The sequence below is a fragment of the Passer domesticus genome, chromosome 14 (assembly GCF_036417665.1).
Source record: "Passer domesticus isolate bPasDom1 chromosome 14, bPasDom1.hap1, whole genome shotgun sequence".
Lineage (NCBI taxonomy): Eukaryota > Metazoa > Chordata > Aves > Passeriformes > Passeridae > Passer > Passer domesticus.
This window is the reverse complement of record NC_087487.1, coordinates 2,917,123-2,936,596: the sequence shown is the minus strand read 5'-3', so window position 1 is coordinate 2,936,596 and position 19,474 is coordinate 2,917,123. Positions and strand designations below refer to the sequence as shown.

General features: G+C 49.8%; 2 protein-coding genes and 1 long non-coding RNA gene across 7 annotated transcripts in view; 2 read left to right on the top strand and 1 right to left on the bottom strand.

Moving 5' to 3' along the window:
- Positions 1-3,880, top strand: part of BBS4 (Bardet-Biedl syndrome 4) — a 36,477-nt gene extending 32,597 nt beyond the window's left edge. Inside the window, exons 16-18 of one of the 2 annotated variants that reach the window (XR_010347775.1) lie at positions 400-553; positions 1,285-1,421; positions 2,963-3,880. Coding sequence is in view for 1 of the 2 variants with exons in the window: in XM_064389453.1 (XP_064245523.1) it covers positions 400-553; positions 1,285-1,339 (209 nt within the window). In the remaining variant the exon portion in view is untranslated. Of the gene's footprint in view, positions 1-399; positions 554-1,284; positions 1,819-2,962 lie in introns of those variants that run through there. The other variant, XM_064389453.1, reaches the window with a different exon arrangement.
- Positions 1,423-13,972, bottom strand: ADPGK (ADP dependent glucokinase). 2 transcript variants are annotated; one of them, XM_064389459.1, is made up of 7 exons: positions 13,758-13,972; positions 10,995-11,220; positions 9,657-9,719; positions 9,285-9,405; positions 8,818-9,014; positions 8,024-8,122; positions 1,423-7,550 (listed from the first exon to the last, which is right to left on the bottom strand). In XM_064389459.1, the coding sequence occupies exons 1-7, from the start codon at positions 13,970-13,972 to the stop codon at positions 6,999-7,001; spliced, it is 1,473 nt and encodes a 490-aa protein (XP_064245529.1). In that variant the 3' UTR covers positions 1,423-6,998. The 2 variants fall into 2 exon arrangements, with proteins under 2 accessions (XP_064245529.1, XP_064245530.1); XM_064389460.1 differs by having other exon boundaries at positions 1,423-7,547.
- Positions 13,973-14,068: 96 nt separating this feature from the next.
- The window catches only part of LOC135280984 (uncharacterized), a 103,472-nt gene continuing 98,066 nt past the window's right edge, over positions 14,069-19,474 (top strand). Inside the window, exons 1-2 of one of the 3 annotated variants that reach the window (XR_010347779.1) lie at positions 14,069-14,185; positions 16,158-16,282. This is a non-coding gene — a long non-coding RNA (uncharacterized LOC135280984). Of the gene's footprint in view, positions 14,186-14,265; positions 14,482-16,157; positions 16,283-19,474 lie in introns of those variants that run through there. The other 2 variants (XR_010347778.1, XR_010347780.1) reach the window with 2 other exon arrangements.

The following is a 19,474-nucleotide window of genomic DNA, read 5'->3' as shown; positions in this document are numbered from 1 at the left end:
GCAGTGCCCAAGGCCAGGCTGGATGAGGTTTGGAGCAGCCTGGGACAGTGGAAGTGTCCCTGCCACGGCAGGGGTGGAAAGGGATGGGCTTTAAGGTCCTTCTCAAGCCAAACCATTCTGAGATTTGTGATTCTAGAAAATATTTTCCCTTCTAGAGCATGAGTTCATTCCTACATTTGTACTGAATTCTGACAGCTGAGAGACTGTACCTGAGCTGCCTTTCAGCAGGATTTCAGGCACTGTAAGGTCTGGATAACTCAATTAACCAATGTTAGGCAGAAGGAATCTGAGGGTAATTAAAAGCTGGGATTGTTTTGCACCTCTGCTGCTGGGAAGGACATGAAGAGCAGACAACACACACATAGCCACAGAGTAACTCTAACTGTGTTCTCTCCCCAGGTGCTGCAACACCAGCTCTGCCAAAAAAGCGTCCCTCCCTGCCTCTGGAACCAGAACAGGAGCAGGACTCAGAAACGAGCCCTGAGGAGAGCTCAGCCCCCACAGGGGACGAGGAGCAGGGGAAGGAGAAGCACCAGAGCCAGGAGGCAGCAGAGTAGGGCACCTCTGGGCAGCACAGGCAGTGCAGGAGCCTCTCCAGGGCTGCCTGGGACTGGGGAAAGGGACCTGCCCCACCCTGCCCCGTGGTGGCTTCTCCCCAGTCAGTCTGGGTGGAGCTGTTCCCTATCAGTGATTTTAGCTCTGCCTGGTTCCAAGGAGTCACTGCAGTGACCAGAGGTTTCTGTCTAGCTACTCTTAGTGCAGTCACAACTCTCCACAGGTTGGGTATGAGTCCTCCAGAAGGGCCTTTAGCAAAGCCAGCAGTAGTGATTTAGGATCCTGGATGGTGAGGAGAATCAAACCCTTCCAGTGGCTGAACTGGTGAGCAGCTGAGTTTGCATCAAGAACCAGTAAACTGAGGCTTCAGGGCTCTGTGTTGGCTGGTGAAGCTCCCCAGCTGTTTGACAATGTATTTCCTGCTTTTGGTTCTGCACTGCTGGACTGTATCCTCCATAATTACCAGCCAGGAGAGGAAGGTTACTCATGGAAACATCCTGGAGGCAGCATGAGCAGGGCTCTGGGTACATCCCAGCCTTCAGCTGTGCTGTGTGCTTTATTGCTCTTATCCAAAGGACATTAATGCAGCTTTAGAGCCCAGCCAGGAGCTCAGCTGCTCTCCTGCTCCCTGGAGAGCACTGAAAGAGTAGAACCCCTCACTTTCCCCTGGGTTCTGATAGCCAAAAAGACTGCTCATTTTAATGTGGCTTTTTTTTTTTCCCCTCTCAGGTGTCCTTCCTGCTGGGTTTTGTGTCAGTTCAGCCCCAGGGCAGCACTTCTGTAAGGATTCCCTCCTGCCAGGAGTTAAATTTTTTGTAGAGCACTGGCAAATTGAAACAAACCAGACAAGAAGCAGTGTCAGTCAGGTACAGTGCAGAGATTTTTATTCACATTTAACTTCTTACACTGAAAGTTCCTGCAGCCTGACAGAGTGCCTGGGAAGAAGAGGTGAGGACTGGAGAGTAGGGGTGGGCAGGGGCTGCAAATTCTTCACTGCAGCCCCAAAACTTGAATTCAAGGCAGATTTTTGTCCTATGATGCTTTGCTAGGATAAGTGTCACACAGGGAGCACATAACTGCTCTTGGAGGTACTGTGAAGGGATTTCTTTTAAATATATATTTTATGAAAAGCTTATACAACAGTGAACCAATTCTTCTATAAAATGAAGCAGTAGCACCTTCTTACTTTCTGGGAGCTTCATGTCTAGGGGAGCATTTTTGAATATGTAATTCCAGTTGGATAATAAATAGAGCTGCAATTCCTGTCCTGTCCCCTTTCCTCCCCTGGGCATGGTGAGGGTGGCATTTGCATGCAGGAAATTCCTGGGATCATTCTGGAGAGCATTTTTGTGCTAATGGTAATGAGGCTGGACTGCCCTTTCAGCTGGAATTAAGCAAGAGACTGTTCAGCAGGACTGCATTGAGGCATTTAGGGATTTTGGAAATCACACCTTATGTTCCAAAACCTGTTTCTGGCATCAGCCATAATTCTAATCCCCTCTTTTCCCCCCCTTAACTGAAAAGAATCATGAGCTTAATTTTGAGGGAAGCAGAAACCATCTGCTTTAGGACTTTTCTTCCCCTTTTTAGGGAAAGGTCTGTGATGAACAGGGTAAAGCAGAACTCACAAGGTACTTTACATCTTGGCTTCTGCACAGGAAACAAAAGTCATTCAAACATCAGTGCCTGGGTGGCAAGCCCTTTTTCCAGCCAAGAGTAATGATCTGTCTGTCCAGCAACATGTGTTCAACCCAGAAAAATATGGTGTTGAGGTCCCTGAGACAACTGGATGCTGATTTATGGTCCAGGCAGTGTTAGTGGGTACATGCTGTGCTCCTGTACTTGTTTACTTAGTTGTGACTGAGCAAGGTGGATGTGGGGGCCTTAAAGCTGTTCACAATTTAGATTTCCCAGTTGGGGAGTGGGTTTCAGTTGGCAAAGCCTCTTCTGCAGAGACAGACAAGCCTCAGTGCTGAATGGGGGAAAACTTTACTAAAATAACAAGCTCCACACATAAATGCATTCAGAAAGAGCCCATGTTATAACAAGTACTCCATCTGCCAAGATTTTTCTAGAAGAGAAAACCCAGTTCTGCTACAAGGAAAGCTTTACCACTCCCTCAAACCATACTGCTCAAAAAAATCCATGTTTTTAATGGAAGACACAGGTGAGATTTGAACCCAGTTTTACCCAGTCTGCACTGAGGGGCAGCTTTCCTGAGAAATTCACAGGGGAGGTTTCCAGGAGTTTTTTTTGCATTGCCTCCCCTTGCATTTTAATGGGATAATTCCTGCCATCATTTGTGTTCCTGAGCTGCTGGGAACAGAGCTCCTGGCACAGGAGGGAATGGCCATGTGCTGTTTGCAACCTGCCCCTCTCCTCTGCTGAGAGAACATCCTCCCCCCAGAGTCTGCATCAGTGCCTCCCTGAGAATTCTGCCTGGATCCAGCTGAGACACCAACAGGAAACTGCTCCAGAGTGAAAGAGGAGAACTTCATCCAGCATCTCCAAGAGGTAGAACCAGCATTCCTGGCTCTGAGATCCAAGTTTTACTGCCAAGGTTACTCAGACCCAGTATTCTCCTCTGGTTTTCTCCTGTTCTCCCCAACACTCTGAGGTTCCTTAGCCCAGGAACAGCAAGGCAGCAGTTGTGTGACACAAGTCTGTGCCAGTGCTGCTCTGGAACAGATTGCACAGAGACAATACTGGCACAGAGACACTTGAGCTGTTCACCCACTCACAACCCTCAGCTTTCACCTAAGCTGCAAGCTCCAAAAGAACCCCCAACCAACATTTTAGGATAACTGGAAATTGAGTTCTGTTGTACCATTTCACAGAACTGTCCCATTATTCAACTCTTTGCTCAGGACATGGCTGGAAAAGTCACCCTGTGGCACACAAACCTTGATAATTCAGTGTATCATTACAGAATAAATAGTAAAAAAAGAACCCAAGCACAACTGCTGACGGTTTTCCATTGGGTTTTGGAATGGATTTAGTGCTCTGCTGCTCTCCAGGCTTTGGATTCCAGTGGCTAATGAGTTGAGCAAAGCTCTAAAACACCCAGCACAAAGCAGTTAATGAGGTCTTTGCCAAAGGCTGAGGAAGAACATTTCAGCACCAGTTCTGTCAATGAACTTGGGAAGGGAGGTCAAACGTGGCTGGATCTCACACATCCCAACAGGACACAACCAGGAAACAAAAGAAAATCAAGTAATTCTTAGTAGTGCTGAGAAACTCCCCTGGAGAGGAACAGAGGTAAAGAGCCTTTCAAATGGCAAGAGTTGGATTTGGGATTGGCTCTTCCATGGCACAGCACCAAGGGCACAGTGGAGAAGAGGAACGTGTCCTTTGAGACTCTGCCAGGCCCCTGTGATTCACACCTCCCAAATAAGCCAGCACCTGACCCTCAGTAAGTGCCATACACAGAAAACATGGGAAGAATGCCAATTTTGGATCATGGATAAAGCAAAATAAACCAAAGCCAAGGTGGCTGCAGGAACACACAAGTGAAAATACCAATGTGCACAAGTTTTACCATGGAGAGCTGTCACAGTGCTGAGCTCTGCTGCTGCAGCTCCAGCAGAATCTGTGTGAATAAACATTTCCATTGCAAACCCTGCTCCAGGAGTGAGGCTGGCTGAGGTTTGGGTCATCCATCACTATGGATTTCAAGGTACAAGTAACACAGGAGAACAAACAGAAATTGCAGAGACAGGATGAGGAGGAACAAGGTCAGCTCAAGCCTGGTTTTGAAGCTTTGGTGTTTTTGCAGCTGTTGAAGCAGCTTCTCCTCTTTGTCACTACTGTAGTTGTGCAGAGGTGTGAGACTGCAAGTACAGGGGAAGCATTTCAGGAGCTCTGCCTCCCTGTGATTAATTTGGGAAGGCAGAAGGAAGTTAAGCACATCATGTTCACAGCATGTGAAACAAAGCAGAGGCTGCTGGGCCCCTCCATTCAATTCAGATTTATTACCATATAGATTGTTCCACAACTTAATCAGGGATCCCACTGGCACAGCTGATGAACAGGTCATGGTGGTGAAGGGCTCTCCTTGGGAAGAGACTTGGGGTGCAGATGAGCTCTGTGTGCCTGATAAAGCAGGTTTGGGTAGAGCAGCAGCCTGGCCATGCCCAGCTGCTGGGATTACAGCTGGGCTCACCCTGCCAGGTGTTCCCAGCACACCCAGAATGGGCTGCAGCAGAAATGTTTTCCTGTGAGGAGCAGCAGGGAGAAGGAGCTAACAATAATTCTATCAGTTTAGCTTTTTGGCCCAGATGATTCCTAAGGAGTAAGCTCCTTTTTAATGATTCTTTACAGCAGTTACTGACTCAGATTAAAAAAGCTAATTTTAGCCTGTCATGTTCCTGTTCAATGCAAGCACAGCTGACCCTGGGACAAGGTCTGTATGTGCAGTCACATGTTTTTAGGTGGCCCTAAGGAATGTCAGCCCCATCAGCCTCACATCCCTGGAAGTGTTTTAGCAAGAAGTGAAATACAGCAGCAGGGCCATTGCTGGTGACAGCTTGTGTCTATTTAGTTTTGTTTTGTTTCCAGGTCCAGAATCCACAGTATAAGCCAAGGATCAGTTTCCAGCTGGCAGATCCGTGGCCTTTGGTGGCCCTAGGAGTGGAGTGCCAAAAGGCCACCATCCCAGGCTGCAAAACAGCCTTGCTAATGGCCTTGGACCTCTAAGTGAGCCAAAAAGAGAGTTCTTTCCATTTATTTTCAGATTAGGAAGACTAAACCAGAACTCCAACTCCTGTGCTACAGTTTATCAATTATAATAATAACAGTAGTAATAATCATCATAATAAAAAATAATCTGGGTAGAAATGCCTCCAGTCTTAAGAAGATCCTGCACCTGGATAAAATGCTGACACTCAGGGGAAGCTCAGGGTGGGCTGAGCTGCAGAAAACACAGCACTGACTGCACTTCTGCTCTGTAGAGCACAGAACACTGCTCAGGGGGAAAGCTGAGTACACATGACAGACAGCATTGTGTGCTGAGTCAGTGCAAGCACAGCTGCCAATTTTCATCCTTGCAGAGCAGCCAGGATGGCTTTTCCCAACAGAGAACACCAGTGACAGCAGCCTGACAGCATTACTGCAACAGATCACTCCACCCTGAGTGACAGAGACTCTCCTGCCTCCACTCAGGTGCACACACTGACCTGGAACAACCTCTGCCAGGCTCTGCTAAGGCACAGCCTTGCCCAGACATGCTGATTGCACTTAACCCAGTTCTGCTGAAAACTGGCTTGAGAGCTGTGCAAATACACTCCAGGTTCCTGAAGTGGCCAGAGACAAAACCATGCTGGGAAGAGAGAAAACCATACTGGTGCTCTACACGTGTGACTGTGAAAAGGTTAAAAAATAGAAGCAAAATATTTAACAAGGACACGTGATTCTGCTTTTTTAATTTCAAAGGCCAGAGCAAAGAAACTATCAGTAACCTAGTCAAAAAAAAACCCAACATCAAACCCTAAAAAGGCCATCTCACTTCAGTCTTACCTGGAAAACACTGCTGCAGCTTTTGAGCTTCCAGAGGGACCCTCCCTGATTTATTAACCTTTCCTAACAGAGGGCAGGGAGACGGAAAAATTTGGCACAACCATTCTCAACCAACCAAAAATGAGTCTCCAGCATTCAAGAGCTTTTCTTTAACACACCATTAGCAGAGTTTTTAGTGTACAGCAAACACAGGGAATGGTTTGGGGGTTCCCTGGCAGGGAAACAGAGCTGTCCCCCAGACAGAAACCCTGATTATCTTCACTCCTTGTTTCCTAAAAACTAAGCACAGGCTGCTGGGGCTCAGTTGAACACCCTTAGTCACAGATATCCAGGAGCACCTGTGCAGCCTGGAGTAGGTTCAGTCTGTGTCACATTTTGGGACCTTGGCTCCCTCTGGGGCTGGGCACACGGAGAGGTGATTGCACCAGGCAATAATTCCATCCTCACCCCAAGGAAGGTTTGCAAAGTGCTGGGAGGAGATAACCCACAAGCCTTTTATTTTGAATTTACCAGAGGCAAAGCAGGGCTGGGCACTGCTGTGCTCTCCCTGGGATCCAGGGGCAGGAAATTCTCCTGCTGCTGCACTCTGCAGCACTACCAGAAAAGATCCATTCTGAGCTACCAACAGCAGACTTTGCCAGCCAGGGATTTTGGTCTTTGTGTCCCTCCCCCTTAAGACAAAGCCAGTTTTCACATTAAATATTAAAACATTTGCACCTGACCTGCACGTGAAGCGCTCGAGTCACTGCTGAGTGACTGGAATGTAGCTGACAGTTTATACCTGGAATTATTCTTTGGCTCTTTTTCAGTTATACCCAGAAAACACACACCACACCCCGGCTCTGTTCCTATACCATCACTGCTTCAAACCCCAATCCACGGCTCTCGGACGCCGTGCGGTGCTGGAGAAGGAGGAGAGTCCTGGTTTTCTACTGAGGATACACTTCAGAGTAGAGCAGTCCCTCGGCTGAAATGGCATCCCCGAGCCCCACGGTCCGCACGGGATCCTTGCACACCAGCACGGGGGTGAAGTGGAAGGAGATGCCTTCCCTGTGCCAGTGCACCACGGGCTCGTCTGGATTCAGGGAGATTTTGGACGGCGCCTCCGTGTGCGAGGTGACGAACTCCAGAGGAGCTTTGAGGAAGACCTTGCTGGCGTCGATGGTGTCGGTGGCGCAGGCCTGGGTGCCGGCAGCCCTGGCCCCCGCCGCCACCGCCGCCGCCTGGTTGCCCCAGTGGCCATCCACGGTGACCAGGATGTGGTAGGCCAGCGTGTGGAAGTGGATGCGCGTGAGGTCCGAGGCCCGCTCCGCCGCCTTGCCGTGCTCCTTCAGGATCCAGAAGAGGATGTCGCTGACCACCCCCACGTCGGGAATGCCGCTCCAGGAGGCCAGCGAGGCGTGGGGACCAGAGGCAGACTGGGTGAGGAACAGCAGCTCCTGCTCGTTGAGCCCGATGGAGTTCACCAGGGGGAAGACCTGCTAACAGAAACAGGGAACAGGGGTTTGCCCTCAGGAGCGGAGTCACAGCTGGCAGCCCTCCCAGGCTGGGGTGTTTGCAGCACCCTGCTGCTGGCTCAGCAGAAGCAGCACCCAGTTTCCCAGTCACTGCACTTCTATAAGTTGGTAAGAATCACTTAGCCAAGAAAACATTCCATTTGGTGCAATTAATTTTCCAGACACACACTTTGACCATAAAGAGTAACAACACATCAACTCCAGATATAACACTGAGATCAGAGCTGTGTCAAGCCAAACAAGGAACCACCAGGAAAGAAATTCTGCAAAGAAATTGAGGGATATTTTAAAATTATAAACTCAGCTCAAATTCATTCCTCAATTCATCTTCCAATGCACAGTCCAAATGTGGAGTTTTGATTTCTATACTCATGCACCAGTGTGTGCACTGTGATACTGAACCTGATCACAAGAGCACTTCCTTTCATTTTCCTTACCTGATGCATAATGTTGCTCATAAAGTCCTGATCAGTCATACTGGCCAGCTCCAGGTGTATGGGAATATCAGTTGGGATATCAGAGATGGAGGCCACAGCCTACAGGAAAAAGGAAAAAACAACCTTAGAATACATATTTATTAAGGAACAGAAGAAGAAGGATTGTGACTCAAGATACACACCCGTTAATCTCCCTGTGTGTGGATATGAACAATTCAATGGGATGTCTGACCTGTGTATGTAGTGCTAAGGAGAGGAAATAAAACAACTTCTAGTTTGCAGAATCCCAGAGCAGGAAAACTATCTAGCCTTAATCTGGTCCCAGCTCAGAACTTTTCTAATTGATTACTTCCAAAAACCTCACAAATCTGAAGCAGCTGCAGAAAAGCTGATCCTAGAAGATGGAAAACGCCAATGCCTTGCATCAGGACAAGTCCTCAGCTGTAAAACAGGTGGCACAAGACAGATCCTCTTTAAGGAATGCAGGTGTTGATTTCAACCTGGATCATCTCAGTGTCCAGCATAGAAAAAGCCTGGTTTAGCTGCTAGATAAGCCCAGTAACCAGGTCAACATCCTCCAGCCCTTCTTTTCCCCAGACAAGCCATGGAATCTAAGAAAAGACAGTGTTACATGATCAGACTTCAGCCATTCCTGCAGCTCCCACTCCCCTTTTGGGATTCAATCCTGAGACCTGTGGCACAGCCTTCCTACACCTTCAAACCTGGGAAAACAAGGCCTTGCCACGACACACCCGGAGAGGAAATGAAGGAAATTCAGGGATTCAGCACCTCACCTCCATGAGTCGCCTCTGTCTCATCTCCTTGCTCTGCCCTTCCATCATGTGAAGCCCTGAAAGCACCACCAGGTCTGGCTGGAATTCATCCAGGCTGGACACAAACACTTCCAGCATGTTCAGGGCGCCGTTGGACAGGTCGTGGGAGAAGATGAAGCGGTTGGCAGCAGGAGCCCTCACTCGGCCCCACTGCTCACCTGGGGTGGAGCAAAGGTGTGTGAACTGCTTTATTCCTGGGCAAGATCACCAATTCAATGGGTTCCATCAGCAGCAAGAAAAGAATTTTAGCTTTTAGAACTGTTTTAGGCATTACATGAAGGTTACCCTGAGTTTCATCGGCACGTGGTTAAATTCTCTGTTTTCAGGGAGCATTTTAGTGTTTATGGAGCTTGGGAATGACACCCCTCAGGCTGTGCACCAATCTTAGTGATGTTCAGGGGTACCACTGAACACCTGCTCCATTGTACCTGCTTGATATTCCAAGATAAGATGGAATTCATCTCTTTCCTGCATGGATTCAGGTGGCACAACCACATTGTCATCCAGCAGTTCATGGAGTTTGGGACCAACTGGGCCACACAGGAGGATCTAGAAAATAAGGAAAAACAAACAAAGTTTCCCTTACCACGTCCCTTGCCAAAATTTAAGCATCACCTACACAACTGATTATAAAAAGTTAGTAATGCAATTTTTAAAAATCAGGAAGTCCAACCATATGTTCTACCAGCAGAAATTAAAAAATAACTGCCAGATCCCCAAAACCTACAAGGAAATAACATGAGACAAGCAAATTAAAGAACAAAACCAAGTGGCATGAGATGTTTGGAAGATGTGTGTACCTTCAGGTCTGGATTTGTTGCAAGCTTCTGCCCGATGAGAGCAGCATTTCCTCCCACGTAAAGCTGTAAAACAAACAGAGCTGGGTGTGGGCATCCCCTTGCTTTGGGACCTTTAAACACATTTAGTCCTCAGCACAGGCTGGAGATTTTGGCTTTTTAGAACAATGTTCAGCAGTACCCAAGTGACTAAAGGTTATTGGGGCTGAAGGCAAAATGATCTTACAATTCTCGCAACAAGCTGAGCATTCTTTATTTTTAATCTAAATATTCACCTTCAGGTAACAACCAGGTAAAAATCAATTAATTCCCAACACTGACAGCACTGTAAAAACAGCACATAAACAGCCCTTAGTCCTGTGCAACCTCCCTGTGGGTTTTTAGCAAGGCTGACAAGGAATCATTTATAAACTGCAGCAGTTCTTCCTCCAGTTTGAGGTCGAGGTGAAATCTGCTGCCTGTGCCCATTTGAAATGAAAGGAACTGTGGAAGTTCCTTCAGTAGTAAAGGTCAAACTTCCCAGTTAAACTCTGATTTGAGCTTGAAAAGCAGCAAATATGGGTTGTCCTAAGGGTCACAGGTGCTCAGAGGAGGCCATGGAGAATATCCAAGGGCTGCTCTGGAGCCAGGCTGGGAGAGCTGGGGGTGCTCACCTGGACAAGACAAGGTTCCAGGGAGAGCTCAGAGCCCCTGCCAGAGCCTGAAGGGGCTCTAGGAGAGCTGGAGAGGGACTGGGGACAAGGGATGGAGGGACAGGACACAAGGAATGGCTTCCACTGCCATTGAGCAGGGTTAGATGGGATACTAGGGAGAAATTCTTCCCTGTGAGGGTGGGAAAGCCCTGGCATGGGTTGCCCAGAGCAGCTGTGGCTGTCCCTGGATCCCTGGCAGTGTTCAAGGTGAGGTTGGGCAGGGATTGGAGCAGCCTGGGCTCATGGAAGGTGTCCCTGGGCTCATGGAAAGTGTCCCTGCCATGGCAGGTGGTGGCACTGGATGGGCTCTGAGGTCCCTTCCAAACCCAAACCACTCCTGGCTTCTCTCCCAGAAAACAGGCCACACAGCTAAAAATCAGGCAACTCCTCACTCCCAGCCTCTTTTACATCCTCAGCCCCATCTGGCTCCCAAGAGACATCTCTGACATTTCAGTTTGGGAATGTCAGCAGGGGAGAGACCATTTAACCACCCCTCATTTGCAGCAGGGCAGAATCCCAGAAAAAAAACACACCTCAAGCTACAGCACAAGCTTCTTCCTCAATGTTCTGCACTCCAGAGGGGGATTGAAAGCCAGCAGTGACACGGCAGCAGGAGAGAGGCTCCCAAGGCTCCCTGGTGCAGACCCACCTGTGCTGCGGGGTGCTCCGAGGCGGCGCGGGCGATGGCCTGGAAGGCCTGGCCGTCGCTGAAGAAGCGCTCGGCAGCCGCCCCTCTCTCCATGAAGTGAGCAAAAGCCTCCTTGAGGTCCTGCCTGGAGTCCAGGACTGCGTGGTTCTTCCCATCGCCGGGCTCCAGGCCCAGAGCCTCCAGCAGCTTCACCCCAGACAGAACCACGTCCACGCAGGCGTTGACGCTGGCAGGGAGACAGAAAAGGTGTCCTGGGAAAAGCAGACACACCTCAGGGCAGGGAGGTCACACCCCTGACTGCAGGGGGAGAGCACCCAGCCAAAGGGAAAAAAGACACAGGAATTTCCTGAAGTTCTCTCCTAAAGCTTTCTCCGTTTGACTGGCTTTTATTGTGCTCAGGGAGGGATTTCTAACTTTCTCCTGAATGGAAACAAGGAAAGCTGTGTGGTCCAGAGGTGGTTGAGTATGTTACAATACAGGTTCTACTTCATTTCCTGCCTTGGGCTTGCTTAAAAAGAACAGGAATAGTAACAGTGGCATTTTAAATTCTTAGAAGCTTTTAAAAGCTTCTAATACCCATGTATTTGGGGTTTAAAATGTGCATGTGATTCAAAACTGTTAAAAACAAAACTGAAAGCATTTAAGTCAGCTAGATCAGCCTCTGGAGTTTCAACTATTCCTAATAATACCCAACCCACACACAACTCCCCACACAGACTGGCTCTGTTTACAAAAAGTCAAGAGAGCAATTTGTCAGTTGAAATATTTGAAAACGGCAGCTTCCAAAGGATCATCCCAAACTCACAGAAACAGCATGCAGTGGAAACAGCAGAAAAATCCTGTGATTGTAAGGGAGGGATAAGAACCATGTCAGCAGATCCAGGCTTTTTGGAAAGTCTAACTTCCAGTCCCCACGTCTCATTGATTTAATCACAGACCAGAGGACAGGAGACTTTCTGGCACAAACCAGAACCCCAGAAGACAAATTAGAAACACTTGTCCTTGTCTCACTGTGGTTTCAGTGTAGCAAATACTTCCTGAGATAACACCAGCAACTCCACAGAGCTGCAACTTCAGCATCTTCTGTCACAGCTGCCAAGTGCCATTTCTGTTCCTCTGCCCCACATTTCCCTGACAGGGATCCAACCATCTATAAAACCTGTGCAGGATCCCTGACTTTCTCCACATCTCCCCCACGACAGTCCAAGGGCCAGTTCCTGTTCCCTGTCTGTGAGGAGTGCTCAGCACTCCGCATTCCCTCAGCAGTGACCTCTCAGGAGTCAGATTTGGGCTGCAACAAAAAAAAAGCTGCATCACACAAAATAAAGGACATGAAAAACCCTGAGGCTTTCCATTCCACGAGGTAACCAACCCAGAAATCCTCTGGATGTGCACCACCTCCTACACCAAGGACAGAGAAACTCCCTAGCCTTGCAGAGAGACCATAAATTCAAGCAGCATTTTAGCCCCAAATTTACGTTTTAATGAATTATTACAGATCCAAGGGGATAAAACTAAGTCATATTCCTCTGCTAACACAGAGCCACACAGCCATGGACGTGGATAACCCCTTCCAACATCCAAAGGATCAATCTTCCAGTCAAAGCCAAGTTACCTGCCATCTCCATATATTTAAAAGTGAGTCAAGCACTAAATATAAGATCAATGTGACATTCCTGAACTTTCCCCTTGTTCTCTTCCCACTTCAAAAAGAGAAAGGGTGTTGAATTTCTCTGAGCTCAACATTCATTGCCTTCCCTGTCCCTTCCTCCTTATCTCTCTCCAGCTGTGTCTGGACTCAGTTTGGGATGTCAGCATTCCAAAGAAAGGCTTCACTCCTTTCTCCACTTTTTAACTTGTCTCTGGTACCTGTTTATTGCCAGCCTGAGCTGGATGGCCCAGCAGCTCCAACTGCCCAACCCTCAGACTGTACATGGACTTGTTTTACAGACAATCAAGCTAGGAATGATATTTCTGGAGAAGGGCTCTAATAGGGCCAGAGCCTGGCTTAAATCCCCACCACAGGAGTGTTCTGGATCATTGATCCCCTCGGCCACCATCCAGCTCTGACTGAGCAGCACTGCGGGACGTGCTGCACTCGCATCCGCTTCTTTTTCATGGAATCATGGAATGGTTTGGGCTGGAAAGGACCTTCAAGGTCATCTGGCTCCATCCCCTGCCATGGGCAGGGACACCTTCCACTAGCCCAAGGTGCTCCAAGTCCTGTCCAACCTGGCCTTGGACACTGCCAGGGATGCAGGGGCAGCCACAGCTGCTCTGGGCACCCTGTGCCAGGGCCTGCCCACCCTCACAGCCAGGAATTCATTCCCAATACCTCACCTAACCCTGTCCTCTGGCAGTGCCACTGCCCCTTGTCCTGTCCCTCCATCCGTTGTCCCCAGTCCCTCTCCAGCTCTCCTGGAGCCCCTCCAGGCCCTGGCAGGGCTCTGAGCTCTCCCTGAGCCTGCTCCTCTCCAGGTGAGCACCCCCAGCTCTCCAGCCTGGCTCCAGAGCAGAGGGGCTCCACCCTCAGAGCATCTCCATGACCTCCTCTGGATTGGCTCCAGCAGCATCCTGACATTGGGGTCCCCAGAGCTGGAGGCCGCCCTGCAGGCGAAGTCTCACCTGGGCGGCACAGGTCCATCCCACACACCCCGCTCTGCGCACACCCGCACCCGCACGTCCCGGTCCCGCACACGCGGACAGCGGGACGCGCACCCCGGCCCGGGCGCGCTCCCGCTCCCAGCGCGCTCCCGCACCTACCCGACGGCGACGCGCGCCCAGCCGCGCGCGGGGCGGACGATGGCCGCCTGCCAGGCCGCCACCGTGCGCGCCTCCAGCGAACGGGCGCGCCGCAGCGTCCCCAGCAGCGAGGCCGAGAGCTGCCGCAGGGCCGCGGGGGGCAGCTCGGGGCCCAGCACGCACAGGTAGCCCAGCGCCAGGGCCAGCAGGCCTACGCACACCGACCGCTGCCACATCGCGCCGGGCGCGCTCCGCCGCCGCTCCTCCTCCCCCGCCGCCGCGGCTGGGGCGGGGCGCCGCCGGCGGGGGCCTCCTTACGCCGCCTCCGTAGCGCCCCGCCCCCGCTGGCCGGCCGATGGCGTAAACCCCTTCGGGAATCCTGGCGCGCCGCTCCTCCTGCGCAACCTGCGTGCGGCCCGGCCATGCGGTTGCGCCACCTTCGTAAATCGGTATGGGAATAGCGCTCCCCTGCGAAACTTGCGTGCGGCCCGGCAATGCCGCTACGTCACCTGCGTAACTCGGCACGAGAATAGCGTAGGCGGCAGCGGGCGGCGCGTCGTGAGGGGAGATGGCGGGGCAGAGGCTCCCTCACGGCATCGCCGGGCCGAGGCCTCCGCGAACGGGCTGGGCCGGGCCAACCGGGCCCCCAGGCCGCGGCATGGAGAGGTGAACACTGCCCCGGTGCTGGGGCCTTCAGCAGAGCTGAGTTGATGTCTGTCTGGGCATCATGCCTGCAACCTCCTATGTACGTGGTACTGCTGCGCCATCCCCTCCCCGGCGTTCCTCCTCATGGTGCCGTTATTTCTTTGTTCCCTAACACTTTTATGGGTCTGTGTTGTATTTTTACTCTGCCCCAACAGCACAGTGCCTGCAGTCCCACAGCTCCTCCACCCTGCCTCACACCAAAGTTTCCCTAAAGGCTCACATCCATCAACCCAGTCACTGTCTGAAGCTAATAACCAACTCGAATCTCTAATATACTTTTTGGGGTTTTTTTTTGTGGTTAAGTTCCTGGTGTCGGCCTCTTCCATGCATTCCGCAGGGTGAGGTGGCCTCGTCGGACCTGCCCACATCCCTGAGGCCATCTCAGGTGCTGGGAGCAGGCCTGGGAATGCCCTTTGCTGCCTGGTGCATCCATCACAGAGATGCTTCAGTGAGCAAGAAGGGAGGTTTCCCTTTTTAATGAAAGGGAGTTTTTCTGGGCTTCTTTAGAAATCGCAGGAACTTTCACTCAGAGACTGACAAAATTTGCAAGAGTTTGACAACTGTACGCCACAGCGCGTTGGCTGAGGCAGCCGATAATTTCCTTACTCAGTTCAGTGTTGTGAGTGATTGTCATCTCCTCAGACTCTGACAAAGCAAGCAATAAAGGAGATAGATTAATGCAAGGCTTTTTTGCTGATTTTTCTTTCTTTTTAGGATGGTATTTAGTCAGCAGCCATGTCATGGATTCATGTCTGGCCCTCATGGCTCATTAGCTGCCCATCAGGTTCCCTTTCTTCCTGGCATTGCCACAAAGGATTTCCTCATTTATTTATGCATTCTCTTTCTCTGAAATTATTCCTCAGAGCTTTGAGGGTGCCAAGATGGGCAGGCCAGGCAGATGATGGTGGCTGGAATTGCTGGTGAAGGAGAGAGTGAGAAAAAACCCTCCTCACCTGACACCTGATGGTGACCAGGGGCACGACTGGGTTTGTGAGCCTAAAGCAATAATGTAATGATCTTTAAGAACAGAACTGTGGAGACAAACTGGAAGGCCTTTCTGCCTTCCCTGTTCTTTACCAGATCCTTCAAGTAGTTTCTGATCCTCAAATACCTTTCTGCCATAGCAGCCCTACACAGAGGGATCATCTTCTCCTCTCAGACCCTGTTCAGCCCACCAGAGTTGCTTGGTTAATGTGTAACCCCCCTTTTCCTTTGCTCAGGTGGTCTTTGGGTTTTGTCAGTAGCTTTTTCATTTGAGCAGATTGAATCATTTCCCCTTCAGTGCTTCTCTGGCCGATGTTTGCTCTGTCTGTGTTTATGAAATCTCGCTGGTTTCACACTCCCTGGGGGAGAGGCCTGTGAGGCTCTCATGGTTACAAGCAGCCCTCCAGCCCAAGCAGGCAGAGAGAACAGAGCACATACCTGCCCCAAAACCCTGCTGCAATGAGGGCTTCACCTGTGGGACCAGGGGTACTTACAGCCTTGTCACACAACATCACCATTAGATGTGCCCATGGGGCAGCCTCAACCCAGAGCGTTGTCACTGCTGGGGACCCCATTGTTAGTCCCACGTCAGGGTGTGGCTGTGAGCAGCAATCTGACACAGCAACAGCTTGGGGAATTCAGGCACAATTCACAATTGGGGTGATTAGTTTGTCACCTGGTGCTGATGCAGTTGTTGCCCTGAAGACTAAAGTTTGGGGTTTTTTACTGCAGGTGCAGTTTCCACATCAATGCAGTGGATGCTGCTGAGGAGGAACCACCTCAGTTTGATTTTGTGAAGTGCTGGTGCTCAGCCTCCATGGGCAGTTCTGGCAGTGCACTGGAATAAGGCTGCAAAGGTAATTGTGTGATTCATTTTACAATCTGCCAACAAAAACAAGAGGTTTATGAAAGGACAAGTTCTCTCAGAGAACCTGTTCAGTTAAAGAGCTAAACACCCATTTCTTGGTCAACATTTATTTTTTAAGCCAATGGAGATCTAGATTTGCCTCAAACAGCAAAATTAGAGGTGAAACTGTTGGCTGAGAACTGAAGTCCAGCTCCTTATTGCCTGTCCTTGAGCCACCCCATGAATTGCAGTTAGAGGTAACAGAGGGGGACACAGGGCTGTTGGATTCATATGAGCTGCCTCAGACTGAATAAAAAGTATTGATTAAAAGCATGTTTAATTATGGAAATAGCAAGCTGATTGCCTCTGGGTCACTGCTGTGTGTCATTTCAAAGAGTTGAAACTGATCTCAATGAATTTTCACTGGGATGCTTTTATTAACAGCATGGGAAGAGAAGGGTAAGATTTAAAAGATTTTTTAGAATGAAAAGAGTTAAAATTTAATGTCAACAGTTTTCCTTTTTTTATTTTCCCTGGTGTTATGAAGTCCTTGTACAAGAAGTCTTTTTCTTGACAGCTTTTTGGGTGTAAGCTGCTGGAGACTTGTGGGAGTGGTAGAAGGACAGTGGTTTTAATCAGTATTCAGTTATTGGAAATGGAGCTTGTTCCCTTCAGGGAAAAAAAAAGAGAAAAGGTGGGGAAAAAAGAGAAAAGGTGGGGAAAAAATAGAAAAGGTGGAAAACCCCCTTTTTCTGTAGGAAGCAGACAAAGGATGTGATTCTTGCTTGTTGGAAGATGAGCTATGGAGAGTTGCACAGTGGCACCTGTTTTCGGGCCACTCAGAACTGACAGAGCTGTCTGTGTGAGCTTTTGACCTCACTGAATTTGCTTTCAGACTTGAAACTTGCCTTGATTTGGAGAAATTAGGGTTTGCCAGACCCTCCTTAGGCAAGAGGAAAGGAAATGAGGGTGGGCACGGGGAGGCAGCATTAGGGAGGGTTGAAAGCCAAAGCTCCTAGTTCCCAAAAGAGGTCTGGAAAGCTGTTTTTCTTACTCTGAACTCACAAACTTGAAGCAATTGTCTTTACTCCTTACTGAGTTGAGTTCCCATATTCAAATGAGCTCATTCCCTTTGAGCTGCTTTGGCCAGTGCATAACACAGGGAGGGAAGGAGCCTTCCCAAAGTATGAATTCCTTTGTTGTTGTTAGGATGTGTCTGCAGTGCCTGGGATGGAATCTCTGGCTGGAGGCAGTGAGCACTGGGCAGGACCCAGGGCACAGTTTGGATGGCAGGTCCTTGCAGCCCTCCTAGCTCCTGTCTTTCCAACACTCCCACCATACTGTCCCTTACTTCTGCCTTCCCCAGCACCCTGGAGTCAGTTACTCAGGTTTTGTGTGTCCAGCTCACTCATCTGTGTGTCATCATACCTTGCTATCAGACTGCCTTTGCTCACAGGCCTCATTTAATCCGGGCTGGGCACTCTTTCCAGAGCCACACATCACTCCATGTCCATGGAATCAGACCTGTGACATTGCACAGAGCCAGCAGCAGAACACGTGGGGTGGGTGATTCCTACCAGTGTGGCTTCACTGGGGGAGGAGAAGAGAAAAATTGAAGGTAGGCTTTTGGATGGATCCTAATGAAGGCCTGGAAAATTCACAAAGTTTCTGCTGAGCCATGCAGATGAGCAGAGGAGCTCTAATTAAAATACACACTCGGTGTTGTTCTCAGAAACTGGGCAACATTCCCCATCTGAGCTCTGCCAGCAGATCTCAGTGCTGGACTTCAGCACCCACTGCTGCTCTGCTCTGTGAGACACCCACTCAGCTTGGCCAGCACAGCTCAAACTCAATCAGAAACATCTCGTGCTGTTCCAATTCTGGGCCCTTTATGAGCAGAAAATGCCATCTCTCTACCTAATTGTGCCAAATTGCTTAGTTCTGGCTGCAGTACTCATTCTCACTTGTCACCTAATGGGATACCTGGGGACTTCCATCTACACTGTCAGCAACAGAGGCAGACTCATGTGCATGCCCAGCCCCCTGCTAAGCCCCTGATTATATAGTGATGTGTTAATAACAAACACTCTTTCATGTCTTGGCAGTTGCAAACCTCTCCTCAGTAAAGCAGTGCTTCAGAAGTAGAATGGCATGGGAAATATGCAAGTCCCAGTTTTAAATAATTAGTACCAGCTTCTCTGGCAACTCTGTTCCCAGAATGAGAGTTGCGAAGAGTCTGAAGCTGCCAGATGCCACTTGTGTGGATGTTATGCAGAATCTGAACCACATTGGAGAGATTTGCTGTTGCAAAAGTATTTCTGCACAGAGAATCTCTTTCCCTCCCTCCCAGGTTATGAATCTGCCTTCCTTGGAGACCTTGCCACCTCTCAATTTTTGATACCTCAGCAGTGGGAGGCAGAACTGTTTCCATTTTGCCTGAGACACCAGGGCCAGAGCTGGCATCATCCATGTCCAAATTTATGCATTTCTTTCAATTGGAGCCAGATTGCTGGATTGTGCAGTGCTGGTTGCTCACACCTTGTGGTGACCAGCCTGGCTTCCAGAAAATCCACAGGAACTGGAGCAGGTGTGAGCCACCACCTGTGCTGGTGAACACCCCAGGCAATCAGAGGTGGTGGCAGTGACTGCTGAGCTGCTTGTTTCTGGAGCAAATGGTTCAGATCAATGAAGATGGAAAACTGAAATTTGTGGGAAGAAGGCAGGTTAGGAAATCATCCTCAGGAAGTGAGAAGCTTTGGCAGGAAAGTGTTTTGACTGCATTTCCAGTCTTGCTCCTGTGTGACTCCAGCTACAGCACTGTCAGGAGCTGAGATCTGCAAGGAAACCCGTGTTTATCTGTCAGGTGTGGCCCTGTAAACACGAGAGTGATTAGATGTGTTAGAGGCTGTAGGCACACAGTTTGTGGTCGTGGGAGTGGGGCTGTGGCCCAGCCTTACCCCAGTGGGCACAGCTGTGAGCAGCACTGGCAGCAGTGAGCCATGGAGTGCCCAGGGCACTGAGCAGCCACCAAAGGGAGCACAGGGCACACAGGGGCAGGGCATGGACATGGGGGGTGTAAAGGGTTGGGCTGAAGAACAAAAAGATGCTTGCAGTCTTCTGAAGTGATGTTACCCTGTATGGGCTGATGCCTGAAGCCCTCTGATCTGCTATGGTGTTACTCTGTATGGGTTGAAGCTCCCTG